The 18,818-nt window shown below is 42.1% G+C and overlaps 1 protein-coding gene across 6 annotated transcripts in view; it reads left to right on the top strand.

Annotated features, from left to right (window-relative positions):
• Positions 1–15,320, top strand: part of HMGA2 (high mobility group AT-hook 2) — a 118,497-nt gene extending 103,177 nt beyond the window's left edge. For all 6 annotated transcript variants that reach the window (XM_086884513.1, XM_086884515.1, XM_086884512.1 and 3 more), the window contains one exon: positions 12,059–15,320. In XM_086884513.1, the coding sequence (XP_086740639.1) occupies positions 12,059–12,106 (48 nt within the window). In that variant the 3' untranslated portion in view covers positions 12,107–15,320. The remainder of the gene's footprint in view (positions 1–12,058) is intronic.
• Positions 15,321–18,818: the final 3,498 nt, after the last annotated feature.

The raw sequence follows: 18,818 nt of genomic DNA, 5'->3' as shown, positions 1-18,818 counted from the left end.
ACATCTGGGAAATTTTATAAGGTCTACTTTTCATCCAAAATAAGTCTTAGAATAGAAGAATAAAGAGAATTTTTCAGCTACTCTGACTACTCTGTGAGCCACTTTTGGTACTTTGCAAATTTAGTTCCTTGATATCAGGACTGCCATGCTACCCCAGGGTGACATCTGGCCTCCCTGGGCAGTCCCTCAGCTTGTGACACCTGTGCCAAACATTAAGGCTAGGATGGACAGGCTGAGCCTATGAGCTTGCCTCCTCCCTTGTGGCTCAGAGAGGATAACAGGTGAAAATTTCATAATCAGTGTGAAACAATTGTGATAGACACTTTAAAACCATTTTTCCTGGTGCAGTTTCTATTCTATATCACTTCCATTGATGCTCTCAATGTACTGTTCCTTAGTACTGAGATGGAGTGAAGCAGCCCAGATGACAAACACAGTCTGTGACAGGCAGGATGCAGTCTGGGGCCCCATTCAGAGCTCATGGTCATTGATTGCTCATTGGATATTGCAGGCATGGAACTGCTGTGATAGTGGACAATAAGTAGTATAGGAGCATCCCAGCCTCATGGTAGACGGTGCAGTGAGAATTACGGTCCTAGGCTCTTCATGTTTAGGGCTACAGAAGTACGTAGGTGGTTTTCTGACATCAACACTTTGCCAAGCAGTGCATGAAGGATCTAAATCTTTGCACAGCCTAATGTTTGTAAGCATCTTGAGTTCATCCTTACAGGACCTAAATAAATAAATAAAGGTGCTTTTCTCACACTGAGGAAGGAAAAAGCCCTTAAAAACCACTGTCTGACTGTTGGGTATTGCAGCACTCACATTATCATGGCAAACTGTCTAATGGATCCCTTTTCATTGGGATCCCAATGCAAGAAATATTACATTTTTTATGAATTCTGCTTCAGCAGATGGTGAGCATCACTGTGATGAAGTTCTGCTGCTGATCCCACTGTGAAGCATTTCTGGGAATTCCAGAATGTTTTCAGAAAATGTTGGGTGAAATCTCTCTTTAGAAATGACAAATGTTTATATTAGAGAGGGATATAATATTGCCAGTGTGGTTCTTGCTTTGCCTCTGCTCTGTCAATGTAGTTACATTATTCAGGGCCGATCTCTGATCTCAGGTTTGAAGAGTTATTTGCCACACAACAACCATGGGAAAAGAGAATGAGAGAAATAAAAAAATGAATCACCCACATTCTGCTTGAATTCAGATCTCAGATTTCCCACATCCTGGTATTTAATTTCTCACAGAGTTACCAATGGTTGATCTCACGGCAGGATTAGTGGGAAGAAAAATGAGAGCTCCATTGAAACCAGACTTGAGTCTGGAAGGAAGGAACATGTGAGCTCTAGGACCCCGGAGATATCAGATTCAGGGTAGTGAATAGCTTCCACCCCCTCCCCTTCCCTGATTCTCAGGCTTATTTTGAAGCAGATTCTGGAAACTGAAATCAAAACAGCAAAGACACAGTTACAGTAAGTTAGGGGGCTCACACATCGCTTCAATAGACTCCTGAGAACTCTGTTTATAGTGAAGCATTAACTGTAATTTATATTAGTATTTTTTTATGTTTAGAAAGAGGAGAATAGATTAACATTGAGGTATAAATTGTAGTAAATCTGTCTCAGTTGTAAAATAAACATGTTTTGAACACACATTTCCACCAGGATACCTTCTCTGATTTGATTATAGAATGTATATGTGTACAATTTGAAAATAATTTTTCAATGTGTTCACTTGGAAAAGAAATTCCCATAAGATATTCTATAATCAAAAGGAAATAATCATTATCTATTAAAATGGAGACCCTCACTCACTTTCAATCAGGTTATCTTCCTCTGAGAAATAAAGTGCTTTGTCCTGTGGATCACTGCATAGATGGATCTAGAAAAGTTGGGCTGTTGCTTTGCACTAAGGAGGATCAAACTTTCTCACACTTTCCACCAGACCATGTGAGGTATTCTAGAAGTTGAAAAAACTTTTAAATGCATCACTCTAAATCCTTTAGGAGTTGAACATACTAAGATGACAAGAAGAGTATGTCATTAAACCGTAACTACCCTTTTTGGATTACCTGGTATTTGTAAATTTTTTGGCAAGGTGGCTTAAATTAGGGATATATTTTTAGCCTGCAGCATTACATAATAAAATGGCAGCTGAATTCTTGCAGTAAAAAAGGGATGGGATGGGGGGAGTTTATTAAAACCAACATGAGCCTCTCTGATTTTGTTTTTTCGTCTGCACGAAGAGGTGCTCCATGGTTAACACAATCGGTAAAGTTTGCGAGAGAAGCATTTCCATTGCCCCATTGTGCTCAGGAGCTGTCGCCTGCCTTTCACTGCAGACCTGCTGTTTAGTCTGAAACTGAAAATTAAACCCAGAACTTCAGCTCTCAAAGTTAAAAACTCTGCATTGCTGGAAGCAGGCGGCCTTGCCAGTGTCTGTGTGGCAAAATCCATGATCAAAATCGTCAGACATTTTTAAAAGCATTTTACAAGTCTGTTAAGCTTTATTGTTTTTGTTTTGATTTGGTTGGGGGGCGTTTTTTGTTAAAAATAATTTTCTGAATTATACTACAACATCTCATGTGAACTGTGCTGAACCAGCTCAGGGAGCCTGGCTTGCTATCTTTAAAAAATATGTTTCTCATTTTGGAGGGCTTTTCTGAGAATGGCCAGGGCAAGGTAGAGCCCTGTCTGTTAAACTCACTCCTTGAGAAACAAAAAAAAACAAGGGATGAGGAAAACCAGGGGAGCCCACCGAGAAGGATGGCGGCGGCCGAGCCCACGCGCCCTGGCCTGCTGAGGCTGCCCCGGCGGCAAGGCAAGGGCCGCTCAGCCTCGGGGCTGGCGCTCGTAAAAATGTCACCAGTGCACTTCCACTGTGAAAGGCGCTTTTATCTCCCCTTCCCACAGCCCCTTTCCAGCGGGGACGTGGGGCTGGGCCCGGCGGCTGCTGCTTGGCCTGCCCGCATGGCTGGACCCTAATGAGGTGTGTGCGGCTCTTGGCTGCAAGTTTTCAATCTCTTTCTTATTACTTCAAAGCTGCTGCTCCAAGGTTCAGACAAGTTTGATCACTTGGCAAAATCTCTCAGCTGGGATTCAAAAGGGAAGATGCTTTATTTTATTATTTATCGTCGTAGATAGATAGCTCTTCCCAAACTACTCTTGCCAGTGGCTTTGTGGTCAGAACCACAATGCTTTTTTAAGTGATAAAGGATTGAAGGTGAACAACTTTTGGCAGTTGCTTCCTGTCTGTAACAAGTGGTTGTTTTAAGGGGGAGAAAAAAAGGAGAATAGAAATATAACAGGCCTTACTTTATTTTCCTTTTCATGTTTTCAATGGGGGGGGTGGTGGGGGGGTGCAGGGAAGGAGCAAAAGGTAAATGATGTGCATTTGACCTCCATTTCAAAGCCTCTGTAGCGTTTCTCTACCCCATTCTGGGAGACCATTGCTGTAGTCTGTCCTCTGCCGCTCAAAATGTGCAGAGAAACTGGTGCTGTTAAAGTACCTCAAGGGCTCAAGGGGAAGGTAGATTCACTCAGTTTTACCTGTGAGGGCTCCAGTATCCTTTTAGGCTTTTCCTTCTCCAGTGCCACAAGAAAGCAGAGCTAACAGAGACACCCACAGCATTTCAGTGACCTAGGCAAGTCTAAGGATTTTTAAGGTTGGCATCCACCTTCTTTTGCTCTTTCATCTAATTATGGACACAAATATTAGTGATTGGAGACTATTATTAGAGCCTCTGCTTGCCTTATGTTCCAGTCTGGGTTTTGGCTGTGAATTCAGGGCAGTTTACCACTCCTCCAGTTTACAGCATCCACAAGAGGTTTGTAAGAGCAGCTTCTCAAAGCTGGGGTCAGTCCAGCTCAGTTGTATATGTTTCTATCAGCACCACTGCCTTCTTTTTCTTAATATTTTATTTCCTTCCCACCAGAAATGTTTACATATCATAGGGTTGAAACTCTCCAAGATAAAATACATCTCTGTCAGTGTTGCATAGCACCTGCAATTGCTTCAAGCAACATTTTCACTTTAGGTCTGTGCTTTGCAGACTTTAAATGGAGTTTCCTGCAAAATTCTTCTGACCAGTACTGAGATTTTGCTGAAGATTTTCAGTCTCCTTTTAATCACATGGGGAACAGTTTTTTTTCCAAAGTGTTTTGACCTGCTTAGGTCAAAAAGGCACTTGCTGTACTCAGATGCCAAAACGCGTTTAAGAAATCTGGCCTGACGTAACTTAGACAACTGAGTCTCAATTTCAAAAAGCTTCAGCCACACAGGCTTTGCACTGAGTGACTTTCTGCCTTGCAGGAACCTCATTGCTGAGTTAATTTCAGGGCTGCTTTAAAATCCATGGCAAACTTGGGCACCTAAAGCTGAGGTTCATTCAAGATCATCTCTAAGAGAAATTGAGAGGCGGAACCTAAGGCAGGTACATTTAGGTTAACTAAATGTCAGTCATCCTAATTCCTGTTTCTGGAAGTTCTCAGTGTAAACCCTCCTGGATTTAAAACTCCTGTGTCAGATAAGCCCTTTTTCTCAAAGTAACCAAGAAGACTCATTATCACTCCATTATATCAAACAGTTCTCCTAGTGGGAGATAAGCTAGGAGATAGAGAAATGTTTTTTATTCCCCCTTAATCTAACAGGAAGAACAGACTTGAATCTGTATTTTAAGTAAACTGTTCTAACTTAGAGGAATGTCCTGTCCTGTCCTATCCTGTCCTATCATGTCCTGTGGGAATCCTCCTAGGCAATGTCTTGGTCCTCTCCAGTTGTCTGAACCTGTTGCTTATGGACCAAAACTTGGCCAAGCCTGGCAAGACACTTCCTCCAGCAGAGGAAAGGGATCTGTAGAAGTGGTTTCTGTGTGTGTAAGGATGGTTAACTCTCTCTGAACTCTACCAGCTGAGTCCCAGCACAGCCCCAGCAACTTCACTCTGGCTGCCTCAGCTAGTTCACTTCCTCCAACAGCTGGGGATGTGTATTATCCAGTAATCCCCATGAGCAGCCTTTTTGCTAGTCAAGCAGTGCTTTTCCAGCAGTAAAATGAGAGGACACACTTAATTTGCTTACTAACTCTGCAGCTAAAAAACCATAGGCTGCAAACCATAGGTGACCTGCAGGAGAGCATCAGTTTTTTGCTTTAGTTTCTCTGCTCCCTTTCTGTCTTCCACAAAATAACTGATTATTTATATGAAAGTGGAGTGACTGTAACAGAAGCAAGATGCATCTTCCATACACAAAAGTTTAGTTTAAAGTTTAGTTTACCGTACCTTAGAAGGTAGAAAACCAGTCTTGACATACCTGCTTCAAATCAGACAGCATGGAGATTTCAAAACAAGCCCATGTGTGAATTTCCAACCCAGTGCTATGGCGTACATGTACACAATTTTATTAAAATTGAAAGTCATATTTTTGCTGCCTGTTATACATTGCTTTTCCAAGTGTGAAAACTTTGAGGACATCACTAAGTCAAATTGATCTTTAGGATACTTTATAGCCCTTAGAGTGCTCCCAAGAGCATTAGGCAGCTCTGCACATGCCCACCAGCAAGCACTTGGGCATTGGGAAAGTTAAGTAGCATCTCAGCAAGGCTGCTTGCTGGTATCTGAATATTGCTGTGTCATCATGCTATGGCCAGATCTGTGGCATTCTGAGGGCCAACATCTTTACACAACAAAGTGGGCTATTAGAGGCTAGGTCAATAGGAACTTACACATTTAAAACAAGGATCTTGGCTTCCTGTCCCTACATCTCAACCCCAAGCTGCCCTATCAGCTGCATCTCTCTATTTGTCTCTTTGTTTATATTTAATGTCATTTAAGTACTGAAGGTTTTACTTCCTTGGGGGGGACCTGCATGCTCACTGCTCCCAGAGCTGTCCCATGACTTAGTCTATGATTGCAGAAACAGGGTAGGAGAAAGCAGAGGGTCTGAGAACTGCTCTGTAGCCAGTTTTTAACTGTCCTGTTAAGCACCAAGCTAAAGGATTTGTACTCCTTCTAGCATGCTAGCAGTTGCAGTGCACAGCAATTGCTTGTTTGTGGTCTGACTGAGTTATATGTGTTTAGATACAGAGTTTCTGTACTGAAATAATTCCCTAAAATAATTTTTTAATCCAGCAGTAAGAAGGGTTGTATGGCCTTTTCTGTATATGGTCATGGTGATCTCTTCTGCCCTAATAAATCCTTTCATTGTGACGTGTGAAGTATACCTGCAACAATTTGCCTTCTGAATCCAGCTTCTGGAGTTAAACTTTGCCTTACTGCTGAGTGACCCCTGCCTCTGAGCTCACCACTGTGCTTTGCAGAGAGTGCAGAGCTCGAAGCAGCAGATCCCACCCTAAGCTTCATGCAGAGCAAACCTACTCTGAGTGTCTGTTAGTGCTGTAAGAATTTCAAAATCTGTTTAGTGCTCTGGCTGTGGAGCAGTCAGGATGGCACTGTCTCAGCTGGGCAGAGTCCGGGCCCTGGCATCTGCTCTAGAAGCCATCTATTCCTATCCCTGTATTTCAGGGACTCCTGAAATTATTAGCTTGCATGCCAGGAGATTTCTGACGTGTTAACAGCAGACAATGGTCCATAGTTTGCAAGTTGCTCTTGTCAGCAGTTCTTTTTGACATATCAATTCAAGCATACCCTCTCGGGCTTAGAAAGCAGCCAGCAAAATCTGTGCCAATAGCTAATACTTCATTATAAAATAAAAGCTCTAGCAAATTCAGAAGCTCCATATGCAGCATTATTGTGATCCTGCAGTTCATTTCACAAAATGGGTTTTAGTTTTTTTTAATCTGCAGGTCAGAAATTCATGAGCAGAAGGTGAAAAAACTGAATTGCCAGTGAGTTTTGCAGGGACAAGACATTTAACCTTGGAGTTTTTCCCAGGGTATTAGAACAGAACAAGCATTTTTACAAAAGTGCCACAGTTACCTTTCTGCAGGGGGGGCAATGCTCCTCTCAAACACTAACAATTGTTTCATCATCAGGTTTTGTTGTTATCAGTTTGTGTGGGTCCACCAAAAAAAGAATGCAGAAAACATACAAAGACCAAACTAAGTATGTGTGTTCTTCAGGTCACTAGGATTCTACTGGTTGCTTGTAATTTCAGAAAAAATAGCCTGTACCAACCAATTGTGGATCACCAAATGGAGGTCTTGGGTAGCAGGTAGAGTTACATTTCACCTGCACAGGAAAAGGGAAAAGTCATGGGAAAGAAGTCTCTTGGGATCACAGGGTGACTTTGATCTGAAAGGACACTGACATTTAAATACAATTGTTTGTAGCACAGCTCTATTCTGGATGGTACCACCTCTGAGGTTTAGCAATGAATCACAGATTCATAGAACCATCTGGGTTGGAAGGGAGCTCTGGAGATCATCCAGTGCAACTCCTCTGCAAAGCAGGTGACACAGGAACATGTCCAGGTGGGGTTCTAAAGTCTCCAGAGAGGGAGACTCCATGACTTCCCTGAGCAGCCTGTTCTAGTGCTCTGCCACCCTCAGTGAAACAAAGTTCTTCCTCATGTTGAGGTGAAACTTATTGTGGCTTAGTTTATGGCCATTCCTCTGAGTCCTGTCACTGAACACCACTGAAAAGAGTCTGGCATCAGTTTGTTTTTCCACAGCAGCAAGACTTCCAAAGCAGAGATTTAACTTCATAGTTCATGGGTCCACACATCTTGACATAGTTGTTCTGTGCCTATTGGGTGTCCCAGGGGATCACAGAAAGAGGGCATGGCACAGGAGACCAGCACCTCTCTGGCTTATCTTACCAGATGAGATATCCAGGGCATCTAAAACAGCCTCAGCTATCTTCAGGCAACCAGATCCCACCAAGGTTGTCATATTTCAAAATTCCTTGTTGGCTAACCCAAATAAACACACTGGCTGCCAACAGCATTTCTAACTGAAACCTGCTGTCCTGCCTCCTGATCCTTTTTTGTTACCTTCACCAGTGTTAAATCAGGGCTAATAACAGTGATCCTAATCCCCTGCCCCTTTTGAGGGCAGATACCTGCTGTGAGTCATTGCAAAGTATTTGTCCTTTCTCTCCTGCTAGAGGCCAGCTTCAGTGAGAGATGAGGGTCCAGGCTAGTGTCCACATCTGCCAGCCCCTTGCCAGTGATGCCCCTCAAGAAAAGGCTCCTTTAGGAGCTTTGGAGAAAGCCACCTTGCAGCTCTGTGTCTGAGAGACACCAGCTCCATATCACTCTGCAGCTGACAGGGCATTTACAGCAGCTAAGGGTGGAAATGGCTCCGTGCGCTGCCTTTGTCATACAGTATCATGCTTTGTCCTGTGGCAGCTCAGGATAAACATAGCCATACGTGGGACCCATGGATGACCAAGAGCAGCATGTGCCAAGTAAAATTGCCTCTGCAGCTGGTCCCTGTGCCAGTCAGCCCCTGAGGATACGTGTAAGGGGATGTACTCATGGATGCATGGGGAGTCACCTGGGATATTGTCTTAGCAGCAGAAGTAAAGCCTGAACTATACGTATGAGTACTCAACCTGTTCTTTGAGTATTTGTCCTGTTCTCCCTGAGCTCTTCATGCTTGTGGCTTCCCTGTTAGCCAGATCCAACCTGGTTTGAAGTTTTCTCAGGTTTCTCTATGCAGTCTGCTGGCCCAACCTCTCACTACTTTGCTGCAGCAGAAAACAAACAACCTGGGAAGTAGCTATTCAAGGCAAAACTGGGTTGATGCACATTTATGGCCAATTAGCATATGTCACCATTCTGCCTCCACAACTAAAGTGAATGCACCTAAGAAGTGAGAACAACCTCAATTAAAGCTGCCATATGACCCAAAACTTTTGTTTCTTGGCTGAGTGCATCCTGTGATGTTGTTGCTGAATTTATACTCTGCAAGGCTATCACACTCTTGAGTGACTTGGGTTTCTAATGTCTGCTCTAATGACCATGATTTCCCTCTTAATTTGTTCCCTTCTCTTCAACTTTATTGGAAGCACATCTGGACTTACAAAGTATTTCATTCCAGCCCCAGTTCCTCCTTCAAGGACTCAGGGACGATGACACATGGCTATGCCATTGACCTTGGCAGGTCTGTGAGGAGGTGCAAGTGCCTGGAAGCATCCTTCCCCTAAGGTGTCCAGTGCCCTGACAGTGCCAAACAATGCACCTCAGTGAATCTCTGGCTGACGTGACTCAGCACAGAAACAGTTTTCAACTTCTAAAGGTTACACAGTTTTCAAAATTCCTGCTTCACCCTCCATCTTTTGGAAGGGGGAGGGGTTGGGTGGCGGGTGCCGTAGAGACAGAGGTTGGGTTGAGGGTCCCAGCTGCACAACTTTCTGATATTTGCAACCAGTTTTTCACAAGTGCAAAAAATCCCTCTCTGTTTCTGCATTATTCATCTGTATTTTGCATTTCAGAACCTCTACTCCTTCCTTTGGGTCCCTCTCTGCACATATGTCTGATTTGTAGTACCTCTTTCTTAGAATTGTAAGCGCTTCAGAGCAGCAATCATGTCTCCATCAGTGTCTTGACAAGACATTTACATGATAGGTTGGCTTAAAACCACTCATCTGCAACTGAGCTATGTTAAGCTTTTGGAAGGAATGAACAACCTGATTCCTTTGAAAAGCTTTTGTTCATGAAAAATGTATTTCCTAACACTGATTTGAATTTGAAGTCTGTCAGTCTCAAATATTTTTTAATAATTAGTTTATTATTTACATATTTGCAGGGTTAGCTTAATTTTTAGTTTTTCATCCTTCCTAGTACTACAGGTACACATATTTGCACATACACGGGCAGGTGAGAGAAACTTCCTTCATTACATGTACATATATAAATGAATGAAGGAAGAGCTTCTCACTTATTTTTTTGGTCGCTACAGCAAGGGTTACTAGGAAAAAAAGAAAAAAATACTGTGAGATTCATAGTAAAAATCACTAGAGTGGACAACTTTTTAACTAAAAAGAGCTCTCTTGTGGCCACCCTGGCTGAGCTTTGAAGTATGTCCTTTCACATACTTTGCCTCTCCCCCATCCTCTTGCTCTGTGATCGGAAGTCTACCTTCATGGAAAATGAGTTCATCAGGTTTCAGTAGTCTCCTGACAAGCCAAGCATAAAACAAAGAGAGCTGCCGCTCCGCACCCACACGTGTGTGTGTGCTGCAGTCTTCCAGGAAATGATAATCAGAGGCTCAGGGCTGACCACAGTGCTGTAAGAAATTAAACATGTGATCATCATCAAATACCAAAACATGTCTACCTGTATTATGTTAAGAGCACAGAACCCACAGTCGTAATTTTTTAACTGAAATACTTGGCTTGGAGGCAAAACTGGGGCTTGCCACAAGCATTCTGATTTCTGAATTACCAAGGCTCAAACCAACATATTTTGCTGTGTCTCTCCACATGCAGCCCAAATTAGTCCTCCAGTAGGTGCCTGAAAATACCATTTTTCTTCTTGACTGAAATGTTGTAACAGTCCTGTTCTTCACAGAAGATAAGCAGGAAAAATGCATTATGCATTAATGGGATTTGATGGAGTGTGAGCTCAGTTTCCCCAGTGCCACCAGAGACAGAGTAAAATTTGCTTGATCATCTCATGAGTTGAGAATCATTTTTGGTGTAGCGCTGTGAATATAACCCAGCTACAAGTGGACAGTAGTTGTTGTGAGGAAAAAACTGTTCATCTGTATGATAGCTCAGTGTCATCTGGAATTTGAGAATTGAAAATGCAAGGTCAGAGGGCAGCTGACACTTGATTTTGCTCTCTCTCCTCTATCTGCGGCTTTGATCATGCTACATCTTTCTTTGTGCCTGGTGCTCAAGAGAGTACCCCAGGGTCATGGCCTGTTTCCTTGTCAAGAGGTATAAACCTCCTGGTCTAAATATCTGAGGCCCGAGCTTTAGCTGGGGTGGGGCCATGAAGGAAGAGGGGGGGAGCATTTCCTTCATGCTTTTCACTTTCCCCACATAACCCAAAGCAGACTAAACAAAACCAGTGTGAAATCTCATGGCTTGATGCTGCTATGGTTATATTTTTTAAGCTGTCATCCGTTCATTTATAGTTATGTTTATTCCCTGGATTTACAGCTTTTTTTTCAGCCTTTTCTTGCAGGGAGGTGCAGGGGGAGGTCGAAACCTTTTGAAAGGGGATTGCAGTAAGCAGTGGCCTGTGATTAAAGCACTGTGTTTTTCCTTGATGCCGCTCCTCCGCAGCAGTGTCACACATGGTAGCATTTAGGAGCCCTTCACAGCTGAGGTGTTTCAAACACTAATGAATGGAAGTTTGGTCGTATAAGGCGGGCAAGCTTTAAGGCAAGCTTTGCTGAATGGTGTACTGTAGTGGCCTGGGAAAGGAAGAGAGTTATAAATTGTGTCAGTTAGCCACCCAGACAAAATGAAGCCATGTGGAAAATCAAATCTATTAAAGTATGAAGACTGTTATAAGCTGTTTTAAGATGGTCATTCTTCAAAGGTCTCAGTTGGCTGAGGGAGTGAATTCCTCTTCTTCCTAGATCTTTTTCACGTGCTGTCTTAGGCAATGATGTTCAGTGTTTGATTAAAAAACAGCTTTTCATTGACAGCCCCTTGTATTAGAAATGTTAGTTGCCCCCAGTTCTCTACCCATGTTCTGAAAGGTACTGAACATTTGTTTGAAAAGCAGAATAAGAGCATCACATTTGGTCAGGCTTGCTGACATGGCAAACATGAAGCAGCAGTAGGAGAGGAGAAGAATTCTCAGAGCAGCTACTTAGAATTGGATATGTGCTCAAAATGCTTTCCATTTTCTAGCTGCCCCATAAGAGGCCCTTGACAAAGCGTGGCACAGAATGCTTTTTCTTGACATCTCCTGGAGTAGAAGAAAAACCTGGCAAGGCAGGGTGTGGGGGATCAGAGAGCAGGGTGCCTTCCCTTTCTCCCCAAGGTGGCTTCTTGATACATCACAGGAGCTGTAAAGGGCATTTTATTAACTCAAGAGGTAATTGTCAGCTGCATGAGGGATAACTGAACTGGCAGCCTAAGATGAATGGTCACCACGGTATTTATTATTCCTATTTGTGTATTCTAGGAAGAGACTGAAGAAACGTCCTCACAAGAGTCTGCAGAAGAAGACTAGGAGATCACACCATGCAATTTCTACCTCATCAGCAGTTGGGTCTTTTGAAGGGAGAAGACACTGCCTTGACCACTTACTTTCTATTGCCATGGTCTTTCCACTTTTGCCTGGGGGAAAAAAAAAAATCACATAACCTTAAAAAGGATTCGACTAATCATCTTCTTTTGTAATCCCTTCACAGTCCCAGGTCTAGTGAAAAACTGCTGTAACACAAAGGGGACACAGATTAACGATGCAACTTTTAATTACTGTTTTCATTTTTCCTAACCTACTAATAGTTTGTTTGAGCTGCTAAGTAAGGGTGAATGGGTCAAGAAGAGCTCCAAATCAGGCTTAGGTCATTGACTGCACTGCGTATAAACAAGAAACTTGTAACATAGTCATTATAATGGGCATTGAAATAGGAAAGGCTGGGTGTGTAACACTTATGCCTTGCAACACTTCCAGCAACCCACTCCCTACTTAGTGAACTCCCTCTTTTAGAACACCAAAGATAGGGGATAGATACTATCCTTTTTCTTTTGTAACCTTCTTGTAGACTTGTACTTGATTTTTTTTTATTTTTTTTTTTTTAAGACTTACTATTATTTCGGGAAAAAAAAATGAAAGCTGATCTTTTCATTTCATTCAGCCGGTAATCAGAAGAAAGAAATCAAGATGAAAAAGGTACTTTGATTTTACAAAAGGGAAGAAAGACAAAGATACGTTGTATAGTTACAGATACAATCTTATCAGCACAAGCAGTAGTAAACAAAATGAGCAGTTCTTATCACCTGGCTAATAGGAAGACAGGGAGTTGGCTTTCTTAGAGCCAGGAGTTTTCTATGGGAACAAAAATGACTGACACCACTCTTACACCATTAATGAGTAAGTCTTTACTGATAAAAGTGTTTTAAATCATACAGAAAGGTACCTAGAAATTAATCATAAATATATCTGAACAAAAATAATCCAGATTTTTGCTTAGTTTCTACTAATTCCACTTGCCCTGTACCAGTATTTTGAAAGAATTGAATCTTTCCTCATTACTCATCAGTCACAATGTAAGAATGAACACCATGTACCTCAGCTAAGCTCATGCATTACTTTAAGCAATGTATTTTGACATAGGATGGTTCACTGAGCACCTCTGTGCCAGTGGCATTTCTCCATCTTTTCACTCAAAGCAGCACTTTTAGCACCAGATGCAATATTACCCCACTATTCAATACTACCTCTGATTTTTACAAATAACTCAACAGACTGATAAATACATGCTGCTATACACATTCAATGCAGGAAATTTTTACTGGGTAGATAATCATGAGTATCTGCATTTTCCCTTTTTTTCTGTTTCAACCTTTTTTGCAGTTAAGGAAGCAATGTCTTTTTTGTGTTTCAGCATGACTATGTGTTTTTCTTTCACTTGGTTTGTTTGATTTTTCTTTTTTTTTTTTTTGTGTGTGGGTTTTTTGGTTTTGGTTTTGTTTTATTTTATGTACTTACTCTATTCTCTGCTAGACTTCTGTGTAATGTACTGTTAACTTGAATATATTTTTGTATTGAATTGCTGATAGATTTGTGAGGATAATTTTCTTCAAGGACACTACATGACAGAAAAAATTTAGCTGTAAAGTTTAAATATTACTGTCCAAGTTTGTACCTCAAATGAATTGTTTAAAGAAATGGACTAATTGATTGACAAAGACCTACCTCCAGACTTTAAATGGAATGAACTTGTTACTTTCAGCATTAGTTTTGAGACGTTTGAAACAGTTAGGACTGCAACTAATCCCTAATCCAAAATTATTTTTGTAAAATAACTTGTGGAAAATGAACACATTTTAAATTACTTTCGTATTAAAAGAAAAAAAATGAACAAAAAAAACCTTCAAAGAAACTTGAAGCTTTGTAGGTGGGAAGCAACAAGCTCAGCTTTTGCATAATGCAATCACAAATATGTGTTTTTAAAAAAAAAAAATTAGTAGATTGTAAGAAAATACTTGACAAGTATTTTCATGTATTTTACACAAATGTGATTTTGTAATATGTTTCAGCCAGATTTATTTTAAATGCTTCTTATGTAGAGATTTTTTTATTCTCCCCTCTCTCACTTTTGTTGTTCTTTCTCTCTCTCTCTCTCTCTCTCTCTCCCCCCACCTCCAATTTAATTTTCTCTATTTCTGTTTTGTTTCCCTTCTTCCTCTCTTTCCTAGTCAGTACTTTGTACCATTGTATTAATAACTGGGCCAGGGGTAGTTTCTCAGGAAGGCATCTGTTGGTCTGGCTTTCGTATGGAGCCAAGTGCAGTTAGAGATAACAATTTACTGCCTTCTTCCAAGAGGCAGTGTCAAGAAATGTGGACCTCCACGAAAGACTGTGCAGGGTTCAGTGCTGGAAATTGCTGGGAAAGAGCTGATTGGAATATTATTAACTAGACATGATAATATCAAGTGAAAGAGAAATAATCCTAGCTATACAGTAGCTCTAACAGGCCAAATCCAATGTCACTTGAAGGCAGTAATAGGAATTTTGCTGCCTTCAAAGGGCATCAAATCAAGCCTTAGCAAGTCCCTTTTGGGGTCTGAGGGGGTTTTTTTTGCATTTTTTAAAACCACGGTATTCAGCGGATGACACAGAAATAATTGCTGTGTGTTTGTCACTCTTCAACCTCTGAGACTTACCACTCTGATGAACCGAATCTTACATTTTCTATATATTGTAGTACAATCAAAACACATTACTACCTCTTAGGGCCTACTATACCTCATTTTTTCAGACTGAAAAATTGCATGTGGCCATTGAGTCAGTGAGAACATCATAAAATTTTTTTATATATATAGTTTATTTTTGTGGGAGATAAATTTTATACGACTGTTCTTTGCTGTCATTGGTCACTGCTAACTATGACTGGACATGTAACTCTTCTACCATTTCTGCAAGAGAGGTGTGTTTGCAGGAAAAAAAAATTGCTTTAAGATGTTGAACTACAGTTTACTTTTCCTTTTGAGTGTCTTCTAACTCTTTGCTTTGTTCTTCATGTAGAGTTGCTGTCTATGATTGTACTTCAAATCGCTTGCTTGTTGAAAATGTTCCTTTAATGGTTTATCACAGTCTGTTCAGCACAATAAACATAATAGCCTCTGTGATCCCCATGTTGCTTGATTCCTAGACTTTTGTCACGGTTCCATAAAATGGGTAATAAAGTTTGGTCACAATGACCAAATTTGTAAAATCTTTGCATGCAAGTAGTCTTTTTTTTTTTTTTGTCCCAGGACCATAGGCATGTGCCTGAGAAGTTAATTTGCTGTTAGGGGCCATGGGGTGGGCACTTAGCAGAGCTACACATCTCACCAGGCTCCCCAAAAGGTGGCACACCCATTCCTGGCCCAGGACTTGCTGTGCTGAGCTAAGGGCTAAACTGTGCACTTGGGGACCACCAATCCTGCCCACCAGACAGGGAACACCAAGGCACAGGGCAGGCTGATACAGGTTTTGTTGCCTGGTCTCAGATCCACCTCTTGGAGGTCCACTAAGATGATGAGCCTTTTCTTCTTAGGCAAGATTGCAGTTTACATCCAAGTTAATGGAATTTCCATTATGCAGGCATAAGGTTAGAAAGAGCAGGTACTCAGGGCAGCAGACAGAGGGATATGTCTGGGTACTGTCTGCAGCACAAATTGAAGAGCTCAGGAAACTGTATTAAAACTCAGCTGCCCCCAAGATAGTGATAGGTAAGCTGGCAGGATTCTTCTGTCTTCTCTTCATTTGCTCTTACATGGTCTTGTGGCCTGTTACAGTGAGATTTAAAGTCACAGAGTCATAGAATATCCTGAGTTGGAAGGGACCTGCTAGGACTATCAAATTCCAGTTCCTGGGCCTGCACAGAACAGCTGCAAGAATCACTTCATGTGCCTGAGTGTTACCCAAATGCTTCTTGAACTCTGTCAGGCTGGTGCTGTGGTCACTTCCCTGGAGAGCCTGGGCCTGACCATTCTCTGGGTAAAGAATCTTTTTCTGATATCTAACCTAAACCTCCCCTGACTCAGCTTCATGACCTTTTCTGGAGTCCTGTCCCTGGTCATGAGAGCGAAGAAATCAGTACCTGCCCCTCTGCTTCCCGTCATGAGGAAGTTGAAGATCACAATGAGGTGTCCCCTCAGTCTCCTCTTCCAAGGATGAAGAAGCCAAGTGACCTCAGCTGCTCCTCACAAGGCTTCCCCTCAAGGCCCTCCTTTGGACACTCTGTAGTAGATTTATATCTTTTTTATATTGTGAGGCCCAAAATTGCACACAGGACTTAAGGTGAAGCCATACAAGTCCAGAGCGGAGTGTCATCTCTGCCATCTGATGAGGTCTGTGGTGCATATCCATTGGTTCATATTGGCAACCATTCCTCTCTCACCTAGGGGGATTGTGCAGTTATTATTTCCTGAGATGTGTAGATTCACACATTTTTTGTGTTCACTCATTTACAGACTCTCTACTCTCAACATCTTCCCAAGGGCTTCATGACATGCTCCCTTTGGCTTCAGTTACTTGTAAAATAACCAAAATAAGATCACAAAAGAAGCACTAAGTAACAACACCCATTCAGTCCTGAGTCAGATGTGAGTAATTGCATTCATCACATTATATGCCTTCTGCTTTGTCACCCTGCTTAGTGGTATTAAAAGATCATGCCAGGGTTCAGTCTTCCTGGTGGTCGTTTTCCCTGTGGTTGCCATCACTTGGCTCTTCCTGTTATTTTATTTTATCTGATGTGATGTTCCAGCTGTAACCCACCCACCTGGTGGGTCAGCCAAGTGGCTGAACTTCTGCTACTCCGTGCTTAACTCCCCTCTACTTCTTAGTCATTCCTCCAGCTTGTTTCACTCCCACTTCCCTTCCCAGGGCATCTCCCAATAAACTTCTGCATGTTTTATTCCATGGTGAGACTACTTGTGTGTATAAAACTAATTGGCTTCTGCAGGATCAAGGCCTGCATTTGTCTAGCAGCCAAGAGTGCTTTATCCAAGATGCCTGTGGCAGGAGTCATATTAAGTTTCTGGTTTTGCTTTCCTCTGCCATCACATCTCATCCACACAAATATGGGGAGGAATTACTGAAAGCTGGTGCTGCCAGAGCCTTGCACAGCTATTTAATTGTCCGTAGCTCTTTTCAAAACCAAGCCATCTGGTCTGGTCATCATTAGAAACAGGACCTAGAGCAATGGCAACAGCATGTTCTCCCAATCACACGAGAGGAGTCAGATTTGTCATGCCTCACACTTCACCTGAAGCCTGAATGCTGCTTTTCACCCCAGCACCTCTGCATACAAGGATGTAAACTTTTGCCTCTCTATTTTTCCTTTTTTAATGTCCCACCATCTTTATGATTACATTAATTTTTCAATATACAGAAGTACTTAAGCATTATTATGGTTTAGGAACAGCACTCCTGCTCCTTCCCTCAGGTGCCTCCAGTGAGAGACACAAAAGGCAGAGATTATGAGCTAAGAACAATTTACTGGAAACAGCAATGAGATTAGAAAATAAACATCAGTGTCAACAGTATTAATAACAACAGTGTATTAATGTATTAACAGTGTATTAGTGTATTAACAGTGTAAGAGAGAGGGTGTTTGACATGCAAATTGCTCACCCACTGACCTGATGCAGCACGACCCTGAGACAACTAACAGCTGGACCCGCTGTGCACCTGCTTTTTCTCTGACTGCAATCCCCTCCTTCTCAGAAGTGAGAATCTCCTACTTCCACCCACCACTGATGATGTGCATGGTATAGAATGACAACAGAGACACACCACATGTCTCCAGGCTCTGCACCCTCGTGGCTACTGAGAAAAATCAGCCCTTGGACGAAACCAGGACAAGCATGTAGCCTTTAGCACAAATTAAGTTCCAATTGCTTTATGCCTCCTCTTTTCAGAAATGCTACCCATTGAAACTTTATTGAACAGGCTGTCCTCAGAAGCTGTGGATGCTTAATCCCTGGAAGTGTTCAAGGCCAGGCTGGGCTTTGAGCAACTTGGTGCAGTGGAAAGTGTGCCAACTCATGGCACTGGGCATAGAATTAGTTAATCTTTCAGGTCCTTTTCAACCCAAACCATCCTGTGACTTGTTATATCTACTTGCTCAGCTGAATGGATGTGTGCCAGTGTGTGTTAAATACATTTTCTGAACAATATAGACGTGGAAACACTGGAGGTCAGATTGGACAGAGCTCTGAACAACCAGATCTAATTGAAGACATCCCTGCTCATTGCAAGGAGCTGGACTTTTAAAGATACCTTCCAACCCAAACTGTTCTATGATCCTATGACTCTACGATCCTATGATCCTTGCTGTCTGGACTGTTTTATAACAAGCAGAATCAATATAAGTTAATGCTCTTCCTGCCTGGCTCCAGGATGCACGGGCTTTCTGCCATGCTAGGACATGCTAGTGATGGGGAAACCTTGATCCTCCTGCCACCCCACCTCACTCACAAGTGCAAAAGGAGGGAAGCCATCCTGAGCACGCACTCCATCTTGCTTCCAGATGTCCCTGGCATGCAGGTCCTGCTCTAGCCAAGTTGCTGTTCCAGCCATCCTCATGTCCTTCGGTCAGAATGATGAGCTCTGCTGCTCTGGACTGATTCACTTCCATGTGACAATAAAGTTTAACATGCCTTTTTTCTTCACACCTTTCACTTCCCTTTGCCATTCAAACAACCTTTTTGTCTATTGGATA

Source organism: Cyanistes caeruleus, chromosome 4 (assembly GCF_971803275.1).
Source record: "Cyanistes caeruleus chromosome 4, bCyaCae1.hap1.1, whole genome shotgun sequence".
Taxonomy (NCBI): Eukaryota; Metazoa; Chordata; class Aves; order Passeriformes; family Paridae; genus Cyanistes; species Cyanistes caeruleus.
This window is presented reverse-complemented; position numbering and strand designations above follow the sequence as displayed.